Raw genomic sequence first — 20,763 nt, forward strand, 5'->3', positions numbered from 1 at the left:
GTCCCACCTGTAGCCCAGTCAACTGAGCGTAGGAGATGTGGGGGTGGCAGAGGGTAGGAGGAAAAGGACAAGCCGAGCCTGGTTGAATTCCACGTTCAGTGTTCTGTGGTTTGTCCTCTCCCTTCGCCTCCCCAATTAAGATTTTGTGTGACCCTGTCTACACACAAAAAAACCCCATTCCATCAGAGATGGTCCTTGGGAAGAGGAAGGGGCCTCACATCCTGGATCTAACACTTCCAGCATGACCTTGGACCAATCATTTAATCTACCAGGGCTCTGGTTCCTTCATGTGTAGAATGAGGGTGCTGGACTAGACGACCTTTTCCCAGATTCCTTAGTCCCTTTCAGATCTAAATGTATGATTATTGTAATCCTAAATATACAAGAGAGGCCATAAGGTCACAAAGGATCAAGGATCGTCCCTCTAGAGCTGGAAGGGACTTCATAAGTCATCTGGTCCAATATCCTCACTCTAAAGATAAGGCACCCAAGGCCCAGAGGGTTTTCGACTTGCACAATACCACACCGGTAGTTAGGTAGTGGCCAATCACGGCTGTGAACCCAGGGACCCTAACTCCAAATCCAGTCATCTTTCCATGGTACCACAGTACAAGGTCAAGTGTCCCACTGCAGGGGGGTGCTCTTGTGAATGAGGGGGAAAGATGGTGGGCTCAAAGTTCAAAGGGGGCTCCCTTGAATCCTGCTGAAAGAGAACATATTTTCGAGTGCATTATGGTGTAGTAGGTAAATTCATCTCCATTCATCTCCTATGTACTATCCAGGAAGAAGGCCCTCACCCCACAAGGGGCTGGTGAAGGAACAACTCTTGTAGTTATTGTTGTTGTTCAGTTGTGTCCAGCTCTTCAGGACCCTGTGGATTGTACTGTCCTTGGGGTTTTCTTGGCAAAGATACTGGAGTAGTTTGTCATTTCCTTCTCCGGTGGATCAATGCAAACCGAGGTTAAGTGTCTTGCCCAAGGTCACACAGCTAGTAAGTGTCTGAGGCTAGATTTGAATTCAGGTCTTCCTGACTCCAGGCTCAGCTTCCTAGCTGCCTCCTGAAGGAGAAATTTCTTCCACCTTAATTCTCCAAGGAGGACCTTAGAGTCCTAAAGACCCCAAGACACTAGACTGGGAGTCAAGAAACCCTTGGTTCAAATACCTCCTCAGACATTTACTAGCTTTATAACCCTGGGCAAGTGAATTAAAATCTCCAGGCCTCAGTCTCCCTATCTGTAAAATGAGGGTGTTAGACTCCATAGCCTAGTCTAAGGTCTCTTCCAGTTCTAAATCTATCATCCTAGGATATTTTCTCCTCCCCTCCACTCGGCTAGGAAACGACCTAAGGAGAGCCACCAGGCAAGGTTTGTGTATGTTGGGCTTTGGGGCGGATTTGGGTTGTGTTTGTGTTTGTTGTGGAGATCAACTCTGAGAATGAGTCGAGTGTATTTATTATGAGGACTAATCCCAGTTCCGTTTCCGTCCTCCTTCCTCCTCCCTTCCATCTGCTTATATCAGTCTCAAGGCCAGGCTCTGCACCTCAGCTCATAACTGTGCCCCACCCCCAAATTCCCTCTTTGTCCCCTATCTCCACCAATTCAAATCCTACCCATCCTTCAAAGCCCAGGTGGCTGTCTGGGTTCACATATGGTTCTCTGCTTTGGTTTTCAGCTCTCCTAAAATCACATAGCTGACTTTTACTGACTCATTTCTGGTATCGCTTTTCCCCTGCCTGGGTCCCACCTTCAATCTGTTTCCTCAAGCTAGCCATTCCACCCCTTATTCAACCATACTTATAGTAGGTACTAAAGAATACTTCAGTAGGCCCTCGCGGCAATTACAGAAAGAAAAAAAAGGACTCAGGTCCTGATGTTAAGGTGTTTCCAGTCTGGTAGGGGAGAACAGACTAATGACAGATAAATATGATACAAATTAGGCCCTGAGAAGTGGAAAGAGATATAAATAAAGTGCAGAGATTTGCCCAGCCATACACCTGCTATACCTGTACTCTCTTCTACAACGTCACACTCATCCCGCCACCCACAACACATATATACAATACCACTATGTACCACTATAAAAACAGATAGGGGCAGCTAGGTGATGCAGTGGACAGAGCTCCAACCTTGGAGTCAGGAGGACCTGAGTTCAAATCCAGCCTCAGACACTTGACACTTACTAGCTGTGTGACCCTGGGCAAGTCACTTAACCCCAACTGCCTCACCAAAAAGCAAAAAAAACCACCCCAAAACCCCCCCGACACTACTATTTATACACACAACCCACACAGACACAGCCTCTACAAGATTACACATGCATATACAACCCCTATTACACATGCACACACCCCCCCCAATACTATTAGGCATGCATATACAACCCCTATACCACTAGATGAATATACAAATACTACTCCTATAGCTAGCATTTATATAGTACTCTAAAGTATGCAAATATCTCATTTGATCCTCATAAGAACCCCAAGAAGTAGGTGCTAATATTATCCCCATTTTTCAGATGAGGAAACTAAGGCTAGTGACTAGTCCAGCATCATAAAGCTAGGAAGCATCTGAGGCCAGATTGTAACTCAGGTCTTCCAAGTCCAGGACTCTATCCACTGGTCCCCCTATTTGCCTATACACAGATACAAGCTCTTATATCACTACACACTTACAAAACCCCCATGCACCATTACACACCCATATATGACCTCCCCCATGCAGGACACACCACTGCACATATAGATGTAACACAACCACCGAAGAAACTTTCCTTCCCCTACTAGTACCCCGGCCTTCCAAGATGATGACCACCCCCTGTCCTCCTAAGCAACACAAATACCCCGCCCTCCAGAATACATCCTGTCCTCCCATCTCCTCACCCCATGCCTCCTATTCCTATAATACCTACAATCTAATAGGCACACCCCGTGACCATACCCATCTCCAACCATCCTTTGCAACAGAAATAGATCCACAGACATACACACACACACACACACACACACACACACACACACACACACACATGCTTGCCCAGTGGGAAAAACAGCTATAGGACTTACTAGCTGTATAACTTTAAGCAAGTCACTTAACCCCAATTGCGTCACTAAAAAAAACAAAAAACAAAAAAAAAAAAAAACCAGCTATAGGGTAGGCTACAGGGTAAAAGCCAAGATTGTTCAATATAGTCATTATTTGCCACAGATGATGCATCAGGAGCTCTTCTCTGGCAAGTGCCAATGTCATCCCAAGGCCATGTCAGCATATATCCCACTAAAGGAACACTAGACAGGAATGGGGAGGGGAGAGGAGGTAGAGAACTTTCCTTTTCACACACCTCGGGTGCTGGCCAGCACCACAATGAACCCATTGTAGAGGTTTGTAGAGGAATGAGAACCTTGGGAGCCAGAGTACTTCAGCTTGAGACCTAATTCTGCTATTTACTCCCACTGAGACTTGGGGAAATTACTTCCCTTTTCTGGGCCTCAGTTTCCTCTTCTAAAAAATAAGAGGGTTAGATTAGATGACCTTTTAGGTCCTCTCTGTCTCTAGCAATCTACAAATTGATGATTTGGGGCCTGCTGGGAAGACTTCCTCTTCCTTGGGAGGACAGGGAAAGTTACCCATCAGAACTCCATGTGGATGCCTCTTGAAGGCCCCTCTGTGTTCCAGAGTCTGCAGGGGCAGGGACAGGGGCAGGGGAGGGGATGGTGATTAAGCCCTTGTCAGCTAACACTTTTGAGGGGGTTAGTTGACAACTTGGCTGACAGTAAGACAGATTGGGGGTGGTGGGAGGGAGGAGTTGTTGCTGAGAAGGGAGGTAGACAGCAACCAAAGATAAACTTTCCAAGGCCTGCCAGGCCTGCCCTCTGCCCAGCCCAGAAGAGGGGACAGTTCCCCACTGGAACTCCCAGGAGCTTTGGCACTCCTCCGGCCTCTCTCCTTGGGCCCGCAGGGAGATGTCCCAGCAAGATAAGGCCATTTTACTTAAAGGAAAACCAAGTGTCCTGTCCCACCCTCCCAACCACCCAGCGTGGAGAGGGGGAAAGGAAGGCTGGCGGAAGTTAATTTAGAGCAGCCCGGTAACGGGGGAGAGGAAGGGGGGTGGGAGGGAGAGAGAGGAGAGGGGGAATTAACCAAGTTCCAAAATAGCTCACATGGTTCTGCTTGGTTTCACCCTGTGTAATGTTTGGCAGCTTCTGCTTTCAGTCTGACTCACTCCCCCACTTACAGCAGGCGGCTCCAAGGAGGTGGCTATGGGGTCTGCACACAAGCAGGGTCCCCAGGCTCCAAGGCAGAGGATACCCTCAAATCCATCCCCACAGTCAGTCCAGCTAGGACCCTGACCTCTTCCCCATCCCCCAATCAAGCCTACCATACTTCTCTCTCCCTTCCATTTCCCCTCAAATCTAAATTTCTAGGGTGATCCACAGATCACCTCCAAAATCAGCCCAGGCCCAATACTTCCCTGGGATCAGGGTTGAACATAGTAGGCTAAAGCCTGGGACCAAGGCAACCTCTTAGGGTCCAATTCTATCACATGGTTTCTGTTTCTTCTCTCTCTCAGCAATAATAGTCTGACAAACACAAAAATTTGGCTAAGCAGTGATGAGGGGGAAACAGGACATAACTTGCCACCTTGTCTCAGTCGGTATGGCTGGTGAGCAGCTCTCCTACTCCAAAGGTACCCAAATATACTCATCATCCCTGTCGCCCGCCCCCCACAACCCACACACAGAGCCAGTAGAGTCAAAGGGAGGACACTGGAAAAACAATCTTCCCAACTGGACTTTATCTAGAGGAAAAATAAATGCTATCCTACAATATTTAGAATATCGGTCCTAGAGCCAGAAGAACCTCATTTCAAGCTCCAGTGCCACTATTTACTAACTGTATGAGCTGTGATAAGTCACATAGAGCCTTGATTGCCTTATCTGTAAAATGGGAATGGGGGGGGTTCTAGAGCTATAATTTCACTGGTGTAGAGAACACCTTTTGTGTATACTGCCTCTGACAATGTAGATTGATGAGACAATTTTAAGTCTTAGAGAGTTCACTGAAAGCATAGAAAGGTTGTAGTCACACAGCCACAATCTGTCACAGGCAGGATTTGAACCCAGGCCTTTCTGTCTCCAAAGCTAGATAGATGTCACATATTTCACAGGAGTGTTATTAAAAAGAAAAAAAAAAACACTTTTGTAAACTATAATATGCGTTTGCTGAGAATTTACCACCCTAACTCCCCCACCCACACATGACTTTCATATGAAAATAAAAAAGAATTTTCCCCACACAGTCTAACTCAATCCTACTCTTTCTTCTGCTATGAAACAGTGGTATTGGAATTGCCCAACATTTTCTAGATTTAATGTGCTCTGCCTTTGTCAGAGCACATAGAGTTAAATTAGAAGACTGTTTGGCTAAATATCATGGGATAAGGAGGAAGGTACAGCAAGTCAGAACTCACCTCTCTACCCCACATCAACTATCTCTCACCCCCCTCCTTCACCTTCCTCCTTCCCCCTTTTTCCCTCTTCCCCCTGGGCTGGAGGGTTGAAGTTCTTGGTCTCCTAATGCACTTTCAATCCTGTGGGAAGACTTGGAAGACAACAGGAACTGAAGCAGCTGCCTGGGCCTTCTTCCTGTGGAACAAAGAGGCAGCAAGGGTGGCTTGGTAGAGCACTGGTCCTGGAGTCAGAAAGATCTGAGTTCAAATTTAACCTCAGACACTTGCTGTGTGACCCTGGGCAAGTCACTTTACATATGTTTGCCTCAGTTTCCTCAACTATAAAATGGGGATGATAATAATAACACCTACCTCCCAGGATTGTTGTAAGTCTCAAATGAGATATTTGTAAAGCACCTGGTACATAATGAATGCTTGTTTCTTTCCTCCCTCCCTTCCTTCTATCCTTCTTCCCTCCCTCCTTTCTTCCTTCCTTTGGTGTTGAAATACCCAACTTGAAAGGAAAAGAAATCTTCCATAGAAACACCACTTTTCAATCACTTAACAATTCTCTCCCTCCTTCTCTCAGGCTCCCTTCTGTCTCTCGTACAAACCCAATTCCCATTTGGCTCTAACCTCTCATTGTAGCCTTATCTCACATTTCTCCTCTGTCCATGCTCCTCAAATTCAATTCAACAAACACTGATTAAGCTCATGCTACTTCAAGGCACGGTTGCTAGGTTGGAGAAACAAAGGCAAAAAGGGGGATGCAGTCTATTCACCACTCCAGGAACACCTCCTACTCTTTCAGTTTAAGAAAAATGTATTCAACACATACTATGAGCAATGCACCAGACTAATTGCTAATTGCTGAGGACATTTTAGTGGGCAGAAGGGGGAGGTGGGAAGGTAAAATAGAACATGCACCTAGATATGTATATACAAAGTAATTCGGTGGAGGGGAGAAAACACTAAAAACCATGGACAATGGTTTTTTGAGGTTCAACCTCAATGTCACAGATCACATCACTCCCTGAGTCTAGAATGCCTGCCTACTTTCACTAGATGAAATGTTACTCATTCTTAAATATCCTGCTCAGATGTCACCTCCTCCATGATGCCTTCCCAGATCCTCCAACTAAAAATGGCCTTTTCCTCCTCCAAACTCTCAAAGCTCTTAGGAACATAGTGGGCATTTAATTAATATTTGTTGGATGAGTGAATGAATAAATATCATGCTGCTATTTTGTATTGCATATAACATGCTTGACAAATGTTGAATGTATTCATTGAAGCAATGTTTCATTCTACGTGGGAGGGAATTATTTAAAGAATGGAGAAATGTTAGGAGATGGGAATTCCTCTTCACTTTGCCACTAATTGCCATGTTAAGTCTGGGTGAGTCATAGGCCTTTAGTCAATGAAGGTAGGAATCTCAACAATTAATGAAGGTTGTGAAAGGTGACAAGACCACAACTCAGATGTGGGAATAATTCACTGCCTCTCACCCTGTGCCAACCTTAGTTCTGGAATGCAGAGATCAAGAGGAAAACTGAACAAAAAGAAAATGGGGTATTGGATGCCCTAATGCCTGCCTTGGAGTTTTTCTGAGTAAACTCTGAAATCAGGGCCTAGACCCTCCTCCCATTTACCTCTCTCCAATCCCCCACAAATCCCAAATGGCTACTTCCACAACTGTTTCCACTAACTAGGATGGAAGGTAGGGGGTAGGGGGGAAGAGAGAAGGAAGAGGAGGGAGATGAAGCCCTTAGAGGTTGATGAATTTAATCAAGATAGCAATAAAAATAGTTAACCTTTATATAGTACTGGTTCAGGGCCTCTTGCATACTACTGGTCCACTGCTTCTGGAAAATATGGCAACTCAAGAAGACAGGTTAAGTGGGTTTCAGGGCAAAATCCTTTAAGTTTTACAAAGGTTTCTACATATATTATCTCATTTGGTCCTCAGAAAAACCCTCTGAGGTGAGGCCAACAAGCATATTACTTAAACACCAAATGTTAATTAAATGCCTACTAAGTGCAAAGAACTGTATGGCACAGTGCCTAAGTGCTTTGAGAGTTTGGAGGAGAAAAAGGTCTTTTTTGGTTGGAGGATCTTAGGAAGGCATCTTGAAGGAGGTGACATTTGACATATGTAAGAATGGAAAATGTTAGGGCAGCTAGGTAACACAATGGACAGAGAACCGGCCCTGGAATCAGGAAGGACCTGAGTTCAAACCCAGGCTCAGACACTTGACATTTATTCATTTACTAGCTGTGTGACCCTGGGCAAGTCCTTTAACCCCATTGCCTAGCAAAAAAAAAAAAAATGGAAAATGTTTCAGCTAGTGAAGGTGGGCAAGCATTCTAGACTTAGGGAACTGTCTAAGCAGTGGCACTGAGGTTTAAAAAAGCTTCTCTTCCTACCCACAGTTTTTAGAATTTCTCCCCTAATTATTTATATACATATGTGTGTGTGTTCCACATGTATATATCTATATATGTTCTATACGTACATATATGTTCTCTCTCTACACACATATATTTTCTATTCCCCATCCCCATTTTATAGATAAGGAAACTGAGGCTGAAAGAGGTTAAGTCACTTGCCCTGGGTCACACAGGCAGCATCTAAGGCAAGATTTGAATTCTAAATCCACTGTGCTGACAATGAACTCACGGGGATGGAGAGAAGCTGCCTGTCTAGAATTCCCCAAGTGCTGAGGAAATCTCTCACCTTCATAGGGAATACAAGAAGATGTCTATTTGGTACAATGGAAAGCATAGTGATTCAAAATGCAAGGACCTGGGTACAAATCCCACCTTTGTCACTTACTACCTGTATGACCTTGGGCAAGTCACTGTACTTTCTAGGCCTCAATTTCCTCACTTACTCAACAGATAAGGTCCCTTCTAGCTCTAAATTTATGATCCAAAGAAATATACGCAGTCCCTGAATTACACCCTAACTATTGTAGGTGTACCCAACACAAAGGAGGACCTTAAAAAGATTATTCCAGGACTGAATAAGAAGAGCCTTTTTCACTCACTCATTCATTTAACGGGTGTCAGGCCATGGCTGTGGGCAGGTGTCATGCCTGTCACTAATGCTAAGCATTTAGGAAGATACAAAGTTTTGATAAACAGAATTCCTATCCCCACAGAGCTTATCCACTACCCCCATAGTGGGGGGAATAAGACACAAACAGAGAGAACCCAAAAACACAATATTACATCTGAGAGGTGCACACCTACTATGGTATAGCTCTATGCACTATACTAAGTGCTTCACAAATATCTTATTTGATCCTTACAATAACAGGTACTGTTATTTTTCCACCATTTTATAGGTGAGGAAACTGAGGCAAACAGAGGTTATGTGACTTGCTAAAAAGAGGCCTGTAATTTAGAGATGCACAGCTTAGTTATTGAATTCAGCTTGACAGCCTGTCACAATTAAAAAAAAAACATTTATTTATGCCTGTATTTTCAAAACACTTTGTTAGATGCTTGCTTCCCAGAGCTAGCTTCCTTCCAGCCTTAAGGAATATTTTCCCTTTCTTTTGGAGGCAAACAGTGTTAAGTGACTTGCCTAGGCTCACACAGCTAGTAAGTACCCGAGGCTGGATTTGAACTCAGGTCTTCTTGACTCCAAGCTCCCCACTGTATATAGTATGCCACCTAGCTGCCTCTGACAAACAGAAAACTAAGTGTGAATACTCACTTGAAGGCCTAGAGGGAGAAATCAACAAGAATGGTGAGAAAGAAAAGGGGGATCATAAAGTACAAGGGAATCACAGAGTCAGTGAATTTTGAACAGGATCAATGACATCAGGAGGGTGATGTCTAGACTTGCAAGTGAATTGGATTTAAGTGAGGCAGGGCTGCCCAAAGTCGTCAGCCTCACTCTCTCCTCCAGTCATCAAAGCCCAGTGGCAAGACAAGGATCAAGATGATGGGATGGCCCAGGATGGACAGCTGGTGGCCTTGGTTTTAGAACTGTAAGGGACACCCAGGTTGTAGGCACTGCAAGGAGTAACCACAAAGAGATGGGGGGGGGGGGGAGAAGGGGAGAATTTCTCCAAACAGAAAATGAGGAAGAAACTAGTATATTTGGGCAGTTTCAACCTTAAGGCAGGAAGATATTCTCTTTAAGAATGGAAAAATGGGATGGCTAGGTGGATCAGTGGATAGAGCACCAGTCCTGGAATCTGGAGGACCTGAGTTCAAATCCAGCCACAGACACTTACTAGCTGTGTGAGCCTAGGCAAGTCACTTAACACTGTTTGCCTCCAAAAGAAAGGGAAAATATTCCTTAAGGTTGGAAGGAAGCTAGCGCTAGGAAGCAAGCATCTAACAAAGTGTTTTGAAAATACAGGCATAAATAAATGTTTTTTTTAAAAATTGTGACAGGCTTAGTCAAGCTGAATTCAATAACTAAGCTGTGTATCTCTAAATTACGGGCCTCTTTTTAGTTTGTTACTGAGAAACATCAGGGTATGATGGATGAAGAGCTGGGCTTGGGGTCAGGAAGGTCTGGGTTCAAGTGTCCTGATGCATGATCTCTGTGTGAGCCAAGTGACTTAACCTCGCTGTTCTCCCAGGCAACACTCTAAGACAAACTTTCAGAGAAAGTTCATATCGACCTTGGTAGAAGTCCCAACATCCCTCCCCTCCAGCTCCCCACATCTGTGGAATCACAGGAACAGTACAAATACAAAACAAAACAAAACCAGAGAGACAGACACAGAGACAAAAAGAGCAAACATGCTGAGATTTCTCCACATAGTAGCTTTGTACTTGTGTTTTGTGAATGATCTGTGCAGGACGGCTACTAGAAGAAAAGGAATGTGCTTTTATATATAGCACCTACTATGTGCCAGGGACTGTGCTAAGCTCTTTATAAACATTATCTCATTTATTCCCCACAACTCTTCAAGGTAGGTGCTGTTATTATCCCCATTATACACTGAAGGAAATGGAGGCATAGGTTAAGTGACTTGCCCAGGGTCACACAGCTAGTACGTGTCTGAGGCCAGATTTAAACTCAGGTCTTCCTGACTCCAGGCCCAGCTTTCTATCCACTGAGATACCCAGCTGCCTAATATGGATCTTAGTCAGAATATGAACTCATGTCTTTCTATGTGTTATCTGATTTGATCTTTACAACAATCTTGGGAAGTAGGTAGTATTATTATCCCCATTTTATGGATGAGGAAATAGACTGAGAGAGATCAAGTCATTTGTCCAGAGTCACACAACTAATAAATGTTTGAGGCAGGTTTTGAGCTCAGAGTCTTTCTCACTCCAAGTCCAAGACTCTTACTTTACATCTGACTGATGTCTGCTGAGGGGTGGCGAATGTGCTACCAGGCGGAGGCCATGGAGGTAATACACGGGGGAATAGAAATCACTGAAGGGAGGCCCTGCCGGGGAGGAGCTGTCCGCTCACTGTGCTGGCACCTTGGGCCAAAGTCCTGTTTGCCCCATGCCAGTTACGACTCTGCTATAATACCAATTCACACTGATTGACTCCATCATGGTTACAAAATACTTCATAATTATATCCCTCTCGTTCGACTCTTAGGACAGCCCTATGAAGAAAGCAGTAAAATTATTATTGTTATTTTTAGTAACCTCTGAACATGTCACCCCCAAGTAGAATGTAAATTTCTTGAAGGGTGTCTCCCCTTTGTATCTGTATCCCCAGCACCTAACTGGGTGTCTGGCATACAACAGATGCATAATAAATGCTTGTTGATTGAAAGACAGATATGGGGTTTATAGTTTGCAAAGCATTTTATATACTTAGTCTTACTGGAACCTCACTACAACCCTATGAGGGAGATGCTGTTATTATTTCCATTTTACTGGAAACTGAGGCTCAGTTAAGTGACTTACCCAGGGTCCCCCAGCTAGTGTTAGAGGCAGAATTTTAACTCATGTCCTCCTTGTGCTCTAGCACTCCAAGGTCAGCATACCCTGGTGCCTCTCAGAATGAACTGGGACAGGCAGAGATTCCCAGATGGGTTATTTCTTAAAGCTGCTCCCCACAGCCTGGCACCTGGAGCAGAAGATGAACCAACTAGGCAGCGTCCATGCCCTGGAGGCCCTGAGCTCAGCAGCCAGGGCCTCTCGGGAGCTGCAGGTTGGGCCCTATCCTCAGATGCCCCCGGTTTTGCCTGGAGTACATATCGAGAGATTCTGAATTCCTCTGGAGGGAGAGGCAGCTTGGGTCAGCGTACAGGGCCCAGACCTGGGGGATCAGCAAGCTTAGGTTCTAGCCCTGGCTAGGCCGCTCAGGCACTGTGTGACCTTGGGCAAGTTGTTTCCCCTCTACTCTGCCTCGTTTTCTTCATGAGAATGAGGCAAGCTCATTGCCACCTCTAACACTCCATGAGACATGAAGTCTCCGGGCTTTTTTTTTTTTAAAGCCTCTAGAGAGTAGAAGGAGGGGTACTAGAGATACTGTGCATCAAGAGAAACTGAGGCACAGCAGACATGTAAGAACTCAGGACTCACACACTACCCTGCCTGGAGATAGCCTTGCCCTCATTCTCCCAGAATTCCAAGCCCCTCATGGCTCTGGGTATCTCCTGGCAATTTCCCCCAGGTCCCCAAGGCACAGCAAAGGAGGACAGACAGGTTTTAGCATCTTTAGTCTGTACGGCTTTCTGGCTAGCCTTTCCAGTCAGCTCATCCCTCCCACCCTAGCTCCCTCCATTGTGGTAGACCGGAGGGTTCTGCCTCTCTGCAGGGTGGGAGGTGAGGGGGTGGGGAAGTGGCCAAGTGGCTGCTGCTGCTGATGTGACTGAGTGCCAGCCCCGGCAGCGGGCAGAGGGCCCAGGCACACAATGGGGCTGTGTGTGCAGCCTAGTGCTACCAAGGAGAGGAACTAGGCAGCTCAGCGTCTGGGGTCAGGCCAGGAATCCAGTTCCCTGGAGAGAGCCACCCCCACCCCCAAAGAGAGGGTCACTCTATTCCCTCTGCACTGCCTGACTTGTGCCATAGCACAGACATATCATCCTTCCCAGGGAGGGGACCAGTCATGCATGCTGCTAGCTCTGGTACTCTTTGTGCACCCTTCCTCACTATCTCCCACTGCAACCCCACTTCTGTTGGTGGTGATGTGTTCTGATAGTAGAGCTTGGAAACTGATCTGGGCCAAATCTCATCTTTGTCACTTGCTGTGTGACCTTGGGTAAGTTAATCAACTTCTCTGAGCCTTAGTTTACTCCTCTATAAAATAAGGAGACTAAGGTTCTTAACCTGGGGTTCATAAAGTCCCATAGGGTCTTTGGACAGATTTCTGGAGATCTGTGAATTTGGTTTTTAAATAGTTTGATAACCTTATTTCAATATCACTGGTTTCCTTTATAACCCTATGTATTTCATTTTATGCATTTAAAAATATTTTTCTGAGAAGGGGTCTAGAGGCTCCACCAGACTGCCAAAGGGGTTATGATCAACTGAGCTAGGTGATCTCCAAGGGCCTTTCAGGCTATAAGTCCTAGGAGCCTATGAAATGTAACCTCCTTTCCTGGAACACTAGCTCTCCTCAGCCTTGCATACTGACCTCTCTGCCTTCCTTAAAGTTCCAACTAAAATTCCTTCCCCAACCCTATTTAATTCTAGTGCCTTCCCTCTGTTAATTATTTCCCATTTATCCTGTACATAGCTTGCTTGGATACATGTATTTGCATGCTGTCTCCCCCGTTAGATTGTAAGCTCTTTGAAGGCAGGGACTGTTTTTTGCCTCTTTTGTACTTCCATAGCTTAGCACAATGCCTGGCACATCATAGGCACTTAATAAATGTTTATTGATTGATGATTGACCCTGGGCTAATTGCCCTGAATCTATTCTCTGATTTCAGTTGCCTGAAGAATGCCCCAAACTCTGAAACCAAAGTAGGGCCAAAACTCAGGGAAAGATGCAGAGGAATCCCTGGTATTACTCCCAATCCTTTATTCTGACAACATTAAAACCCATGCCTCAATATCCAGTTATCTCAAGAGGAAGTGAGGAATAGTGAAAAGACCACTGGGGTTGGAATCCCAAATCCTGGGTCCAAGCCTTGGCTCCCACACTTACTAGCTGTTTGATTATGAGTAAATCACTGATCCTCCCTAAACTTCATTGTCTTTATCTATAAAAAGGGGGTAATAGCTGCCCTCCTACTTCACAGTGAAGAATGGTGTCTATGAAATCACTTCATAAACCTTAAAGCACCATATAAATGGAAGGAACTGTAGTGACTGTTATTATTATCCATACCTTAACACAGGCCTCCGGGGTAGGTCAGGGTCTAGCATTTCTCTTCCACGGAATTGACAGGAACTAAAAGGATGGTTGGGCTCCATCCTTGCCTGGCAGCTTCTCAGGCCACCAGCAAGCTCTGGGACCAAGCCAAGCTAGGCTTTGCTCTGTGACAGGTGGAATTTCCCAGGGAGATGAGTCACCAGCCCTGGCATCAGCCTGGCCTATCCAGAGGGTGGACAGGGACAATCTCTCCTCCCCCTTCCCTGGCAGATACCCCTGTGCCAGAACATCCACTGTGGCCTGGTGTCCGGGGCTGACCCTCCAAATGGGCAATAAGGGTTTCCCAGACCTGCCACAAGGGGACCAAGTGGGGCAAAGGGTGGGAGGGTCATGCCCATCAAGGCCACCTCACCCTTAGGTGGAGTAAGTGACTACATCTGTAGAATGATTTCAGGGAGCTGGGAGGGTCTTGATTCACCACTGCCACCACACCACCCCCAAATTAAAAATATCCTCCTCCACCTATTGGCATGGAAGTCTACCTTTATTTTTTTTTCAGGCAATTGGGGTTAAGTGACTTGCCCAGGGTCATACAGCTAGTAAGTGTCAAGTATTTGATCTGAGGTCGGATTTGAACTCAAGTCCTGCTGACTTCAGGGCCAGTGCCCCATCCATTGTGCCACCTAGCTGCCCCAAAGTCTACCTTTAGAGCAACATCTCTTTGGCTTAAGACTTTGATCCCAGTTGAAAGGAGGCAGCCACACAGTGGATAGAGTAGAGTGCTATCTTAGACTTGGAATCAAGAGAACCTGAATTTGAATCCCGCTTCAGTCACTTACTAGCCAAGGGACCTGTAGCCTTAGTTTTCTCAGCTGTAAAATGGCGATAATAATGGCAGAACTGGGCATAACAATTTCACAGGAGTTATTGTAAGGATCAAATGAAATAATTATGTAAAGCATTCTGGAAACCTTCAAGCATTATATTAAGAGTTCTTTACCTGCGATCTGTGAACTGGTTTCTAAAAACAAAAATATTTTGATAACTGTATTCCAACATAATTATTTTATTTGTAATCCTATGTATTTTTATTTTACACATTTAAAAATATTATTCTGATGAAGGGTCCACAGGCTTCACTAGGCTGCCAAAGGGGTCCATTACACAAAAGAGATTAAGAATTACTGCATTATACAAATGGCAGCTATTGTTATTTAAAAAGAAAAAAAAAAGAAAAAGAAAAGAAATAACCCAGAGAGAAATACAATGCACTGGAAACAGTAGAAAGGTATAGAGTTAGAAAACCTTTGGGCAGATCATTTCATCTCTGGACCTCAGTTCATTTGTAAAATGAAAGGGAATGAACTAAATAAGAATAACTCATTTGCAGATTGTGCTTTGAGGTTGGCAAAGCATTTTCCACACATCTATTCTGCCAGGTAATTAGTGCCAGTCTTGTTATCCCCACCATGTACTCAGTAACGCTGGCCTCCATGCTGTTTCTCAAACAAGACACACCATCTTTTGGCTCCAGGCATTTTCACTGCCTGTCCCCCATGTCTAGAACACTCTCCCTTCCCCATCTCCTGGCTTCCCTGGCTTCCTTCAAGTCCCAGCTAAAATCTCACCTTGCACAAGAAGCCTTTCCCAATCCCCCTTCATTCTAGTGCTTTCTCTCTGTTGATTATCTCCAATTCATTCTGTACATATGTTGATTGTACATGGCTCTCTGCTTGCTGTCTCCCCTACTAGATTTTTAGCTCCTTGAGGGCAGGAACTGTCTTTTGCCTTTCTTTGAATCCCCAGCACTTAGCACAATGCCCAGCGTATCGTAGGTGCTTTAAAATGTTGATTGACTAAGTCACCTTGTGTCTGGGACAAGGCTTGAACTCAGCATTCTTGGTTCCAAAGTCAGAGATCTAACCACTATATTCTAAGGTCCCTTCCAGTTCTAAACCCAGTGGTCCTAACATTATTCTCTGGTCACTCTGTTAGGCTTCAGTGTACGTGATAGAACTGAGGAATGGTCTGGATAGAGGGAAGAAGAAAGGAGAGAAATGAAAGATTCCAAGGGCCCTGGGAACCAGCCAGGGGAGGAGCATCGATCACTAAAGAAGAAAAAGAGCACAGATTACAAGTGAAGACAAGCCTCGTTTTCACAATTTTACAGAGGGTTGGTCCTAGTCTCTTTGGTCAAGAAAATGCTAATGCAGGCTTAGGCTGTCTTACTAGAGGTAGAATTTAATGGGAATAAGTGTAAAGTCCCCTAATAGGGGTCAAAAAAAAATCTGCATAAGGTTTGGGATAAGGAAGCAGGCTAGACAAGCAGTTTATGTGGAAAAGATCTGGAGGTAGAGTCATGATAGCCAAAAAAAGTTAATGGACTCTTGGGCTGTATTAATAGGCAAAATTAGGACCAAAGAGACAGATTTCATCTCAATAAAAGGAATGACTTTCTAACAATTAGGGCTATCTAAAAACAAAGTAAGCTGCCTTAGGGTAGGTCATGAGCTCCTCCTCTCTGAAAGTCTTAGGGCAGAAGTTAGATGACCTCTTGCTGAGGAGGTTGAACAAGGGACTGGTCTTTAGGGACAGGTTGGCCTAGATGACCTCTGAGCAGATTCTCTGACCCTATGAATGAAAAAGCTGAAGTTTTCATGTTCATGAAAAGCACCCACACACTTCAGATGCATCCCTTTCCATTTTCCATGAGTCTCTTGGAGGAAAGCACTGAAAACATGAAAACAAACTAAAGCTGAGAATCAGGACACAAAAACTCATACCCACAGGTTGCCTCTCACAGGAGTAGGAGGCTGGTCACAACTGTGTCTATCACAGCTTCAAGCAAGGTGGGGCAGAGAGGCATGTTCAGCTGTCAAGAACACCAGCCTCCTACACTCGACCCCAAGTCCGAAAAATTAGTTATGCACCACAGCCTACTCTCAGACACACCCAGTCACAAAGAGATGTACACTGAGTCTTATATAGACACACTCAGGGCAGCCTGCACCCAAAAGGCACAGGTGCATCTCAGTGAAAGTGCGGAAGGTCCCTGGACTCTCCCGTACTCTCATGAGAACACCCCACCCCATCTCATCTCGAATGTCAGGGCTACAAGGGGTTTTAGAACAAATATTGTTAGCACACAGAATATAGAATGTGAGAGTTTGGAGGAACTTTAGAACGTAGAATGTCAGAACACAGAGCATAGACTGTCAGAGCTAGAAAGGATCTTAGACCCTTGAAGAGAGAAAATATAGAATGTTAGAGACAAAGGGACCTCAGAGAATATAAACTCCTTGAGGGCAGGAACAGTATTATTTCTGTCTTTGTATCTCCAGTGTCTCGTACAGTACCTGGTACATAGTAGTGTCTAATAAATGACTGACATTTGATTGACTATAAAGTCCAACCCACTCACTTTACAGAAGAAGAAATTGCTCAAGATAATGTAATTAGTTAATAGCAGTATGAGGTCAAGAATTCAGGTTTCCCAATTCCCAGCTCAATGCTCAATTTAATGCAATCCAACAAGCATTTATTAAGATTACTAGATGTCAGGCACTAGGCATAAAAAGTCAGAAAGAGCACCTGCCCTCAAGGATCTACCTACTGTGATGAAACAACACATACACAAATAAGTAAATATAAAATATAAGATAGGGATAGGGATCAAACCAGTTATTTCATTAGTTTAGGGAACTCCTGGTAAGGAAAGGCCCTTCAACAACTCAAGTCAGCAATTTCCCGGCAACTTACAGACTTAAAGAGTTGCATAGGAGGGCAGCTAGGTGGTGCAGTGGATAGAGCACTGGCCCTGAAGTCAGGAGGACCTGAGTTCAAATCCAGCCTCAGACCAAACACTTGACACTTACTAGCTGTGTTACCCTGCCATTACCTAAAAAAAAAAGAGTGGCCTAAGGCACTGAAGTGTTAAGTAACATTCCTCAGGGTCATATAATGAATGCCTGTTAGAGGCCTTGAACCTGAGTCTTTTTAGCCCTGGGGCTAGAATCCAAGATATCATGCTACCCCTATATGTAGACAAAATAAATACAAAGTCCTTTTTTTTTTCTTTTTTAGCAGGATGGGAAGAACACTGAGGTCAGCAGGATGCCATGGCTGCCAAAAAAAACTAATGGGCTCTTGGGCTGTATTAACAAGAAGAATTAGGACCAACTTGTGGAAGTGAGAAAGAGGCAGATTTCAACTCAACATAAGGAGCTGTCCAAAAATGAAGTGGGCTGCCCAATGAGAGGTTGTGAGCTCTCCATCTCTGACGGTCTTCAAGCACAAGTTGGATGACCACTTGTTAGAGAGAATGAGGAAAGGATAGACGGTAACACTGAGCTGAGTCTGGATGGAAGCTAAGAATTCCAATAGGTGGAAATAAGAGGAGACAGCATTCTAGGCATGCCTATGCAAAGGCACCCAGGCGGGAGGCGGAATGTTGTGTACAGAAAACATGTAAGCCAGTTTGGCTGGAATGAAGCGTGAATAGGGGTAAATGATGGGAAATTAGTCTCAAAAGATAGGCTAAAGCCATCTTGCATCCTTGTCTTCTCTTTACTTCTCTTTATGGGGAGCCTTCCCCAACGCCTCTGCATTCCAGTGCCTTCCCTCAGTTAATTATTTCCTTTTTATCCTGTCTATAGCTTGCTTTGTATAGATTTCTTTGCATGTCTCCCCAATTAGATTGTAAGCTCCTTGAGGGCAGGGACTTTCTTTTGCTTCCTTTTATTTCCCCAGCATTTAGCACAGTATCTGGCACATAGTAGGTGCTTAACAAATGTTTATTGATTGATTCTCTTGGTTTGTTCTTGGCATTTTTTGGTAACTCTTTCCTTCCTCCTGAGTTTTATTCCTCTTCCAATAACCCCCATCCTCTCTCACTTATCTACAGTAAGAAAAGCATGGGATTTGGAATCAGATCTGGGTCACTAGTTTTGTGACTGGGCAAATCCCTCAACCTCCTTATACTTTCCATATTCACCTGTAATTTCATCTGTAAATACTTATACCTCACAGGCTTGTTTTAGCAAACATCTCTGAGCATTATAAAGCTAAATATAAATGTGAATTATTGTTATTTCTTCTATTTTTTCCAGCTTTGTGCTGGTGAGTGCTTCAAGAGTAAGATTTTCCACTACACTCATAACTGGTTCTCTCTCTCTCTGACCTTTACCCTTCCTACCCCCATTCCCTTCCTAACCTTGAACACAACCCACCCTATCAGGTCTCCAGGCTTTTGCTTATGCTGTTCCCTGTGCCCTGTCCCTTCCCCTCTTTGCCCATTGAATTCCTACCAATCCTAGAAAGCCAAACTCAAGTGTCATCTCCTCCTGCAGAAAGGCTTCCTAGATCTCAATCTGGCCCTGCCCACACCCACCACACCCATACCCTTGGGAAATAAGCTTTTCCAAACTCTAGCCTGACACAGCAATTTTTAGCATCTCTCCATGGCACCCATATTATGATACTGCAATTGTCTGTAAATGGGTCCTGTCCCCCCAAAAGCTCCATGAAGGTAGGAATCTTGTCATATCTAACAGTGCTCTGCACAGAGTAGGTGCTTAATGTCTGTTGAATGAATTATGAGGTAACTTTCATTCCTCAGAGGAAAAAAAAAACATGGACCTAGTATATGATCAATATCCTATATCTATGTAAGAAAAGCTTGGATAAACAAGATGGAGTTGGGTGGGTAGAAGCTAGCTCACAGCAAGAAAATGGATGATCCAAAGAAGAACCAGACTTTGGAGGCCTCATGATTGTCCATCACAATCTCACAGACACTTAGAGTTGGAGTGGAACTCAAAGGAAAGGAGGGAGGGAGGAAGGAAGGGAGGAAGGAAGGAAGGAAGGAAGGAAAGAAGGAAGGAAGGAAGGAAGACAAAAGAAAAGAAGGAAGGGACATAGGGAGGGAAGAAGAAAGAAAAGAAGGAAGGATGGAAGGATGGAAAGGGAAGAAGGAAGGAATCTCCTTTAAGATTCAGCTTGAATGTACCTCTTCCATGAAGCCTTCCTGGATTCTCCCCCAGTTATTAACAATCTCCTCAGCCTCAATTTTCCTTATATTATAATTATTTATGTAGATATAGTTTTCTTCAAGTAGAATGTAAGCTCCATGCAGGCAGCTGACAAAGTGGTACATTCCTAAAGCACACAGGCCTGACCATGTTACTCAAAAAGTTCCTAGTTCAAAAAATTTCCTGGCTCCCTATTGCCTCTAGGATAAAACATAAACTCCTCTCATTGGCATTGAAAGCCCTTCACAATCTGGCTCCAGGCTACTTTTCAAGGCTTATTACATATTACCTCAGTTCATGAATTCTGTATTTTGGCCTACTCACTGTTCCTCAAACCATACAGTCCATTTCCCACCTCCACACCTTTGCACAAGCTGTCCTCCATGCCTACAATGCACTCCCTCCTTCTGCCCACTTCTTAAATTCCCTAGCTTCCTGCAAAGCTCAGTTCTAGTGTCACCTCCTATTCGAGGCCTTTCCTGGTCCTCCTCAGTTGCTGGTTCCCTCTTATATATTTCCTCTTGTTGTTTTCCCTGGCAGAGAGAAGGGGCTATCTCACTTGTGTATTTGGTGTACCCCCAGCATCTAACTGGCACATAGCAGGTGCTTCATAGACTGTTGTTGTTTAATTGATTACACACAGTAGGCGCTCAATCTATGCTTCCCAACTCACAGTAGAAGTTAATAAAAGGTTCTTGAAGGGGAACAGCCCTCACGTCTCCATGTGGGCAACTGGGCTCTCATATCTCCATATATTTACCACCCACATGGAAGTACCAGTGTTTCTGCTGAGCTGTCCTGTGATGCCAGGTGGTGGGTACCAAAGGGGAAGCAGGCAGGGGCGCTCCTCATCCTCTTCCAGGCTGTCAAGCTCCTGCCTTTCTAAACAATCCATGTCTGTTTGATTCCTTTCCTTTGCAGCCAGAGCATTGTCAGGGCCCAGGTCTGGAAGAAGACTGGGGTCCTCTCAGGAGGAAGGTCAATTGAATGCCAAACATTTATTAAGCTCTAAGCACTCATTAAGAA

At 44.6% G+C, this 20,763-nt stretch overlaps 2 protein-coding genes across 3 annotated transcripts in view; one reads left to right on the forward strand and one right to left on the reverse strand.

Annotated features, from left to right (window-relative positions):
- Positions 1–20,763, reverse strand: part of LOC114053493 (transcription factor EB-like) — a 78,402-nt gene that overhangs the window by 29,690 nt on the left and 27,949 nt on the right. The gene's annotated exons all lie outside the window — the stretch shown is intronic.
- LOC114053368 (basic proline-rich protein-like) overlaps positions 11,474–20,763 on the forward strand; it is a 37,167-nt gene continuing 27,877 nt past the window's right edge. The window contains exon 1 of the mRNA XM_027876339.1: positions 11,474–11,596. Coding sequence (XP_027732140.1) covers positions 11,474–11,596 — 123 coding nt within the window. The remainder of the gene's footprint in view (positions 11,597–20,763) is intronic.

Source organism: Vombatus ursinus, unplaced genomic scaffold (assembly GCF_900497805.2).
Source record: "Vombatus ursinus unplaced genomic scaffold, bare-nosed wombat genome assembly UNPS02014811.1, whole genome shotgun sequence".
NCBI lineage: Eukaryota > Metazoa > Chordata > Mammalia > Diprotodontia > Vombatidae > Vombatus > Vombatus ursinus.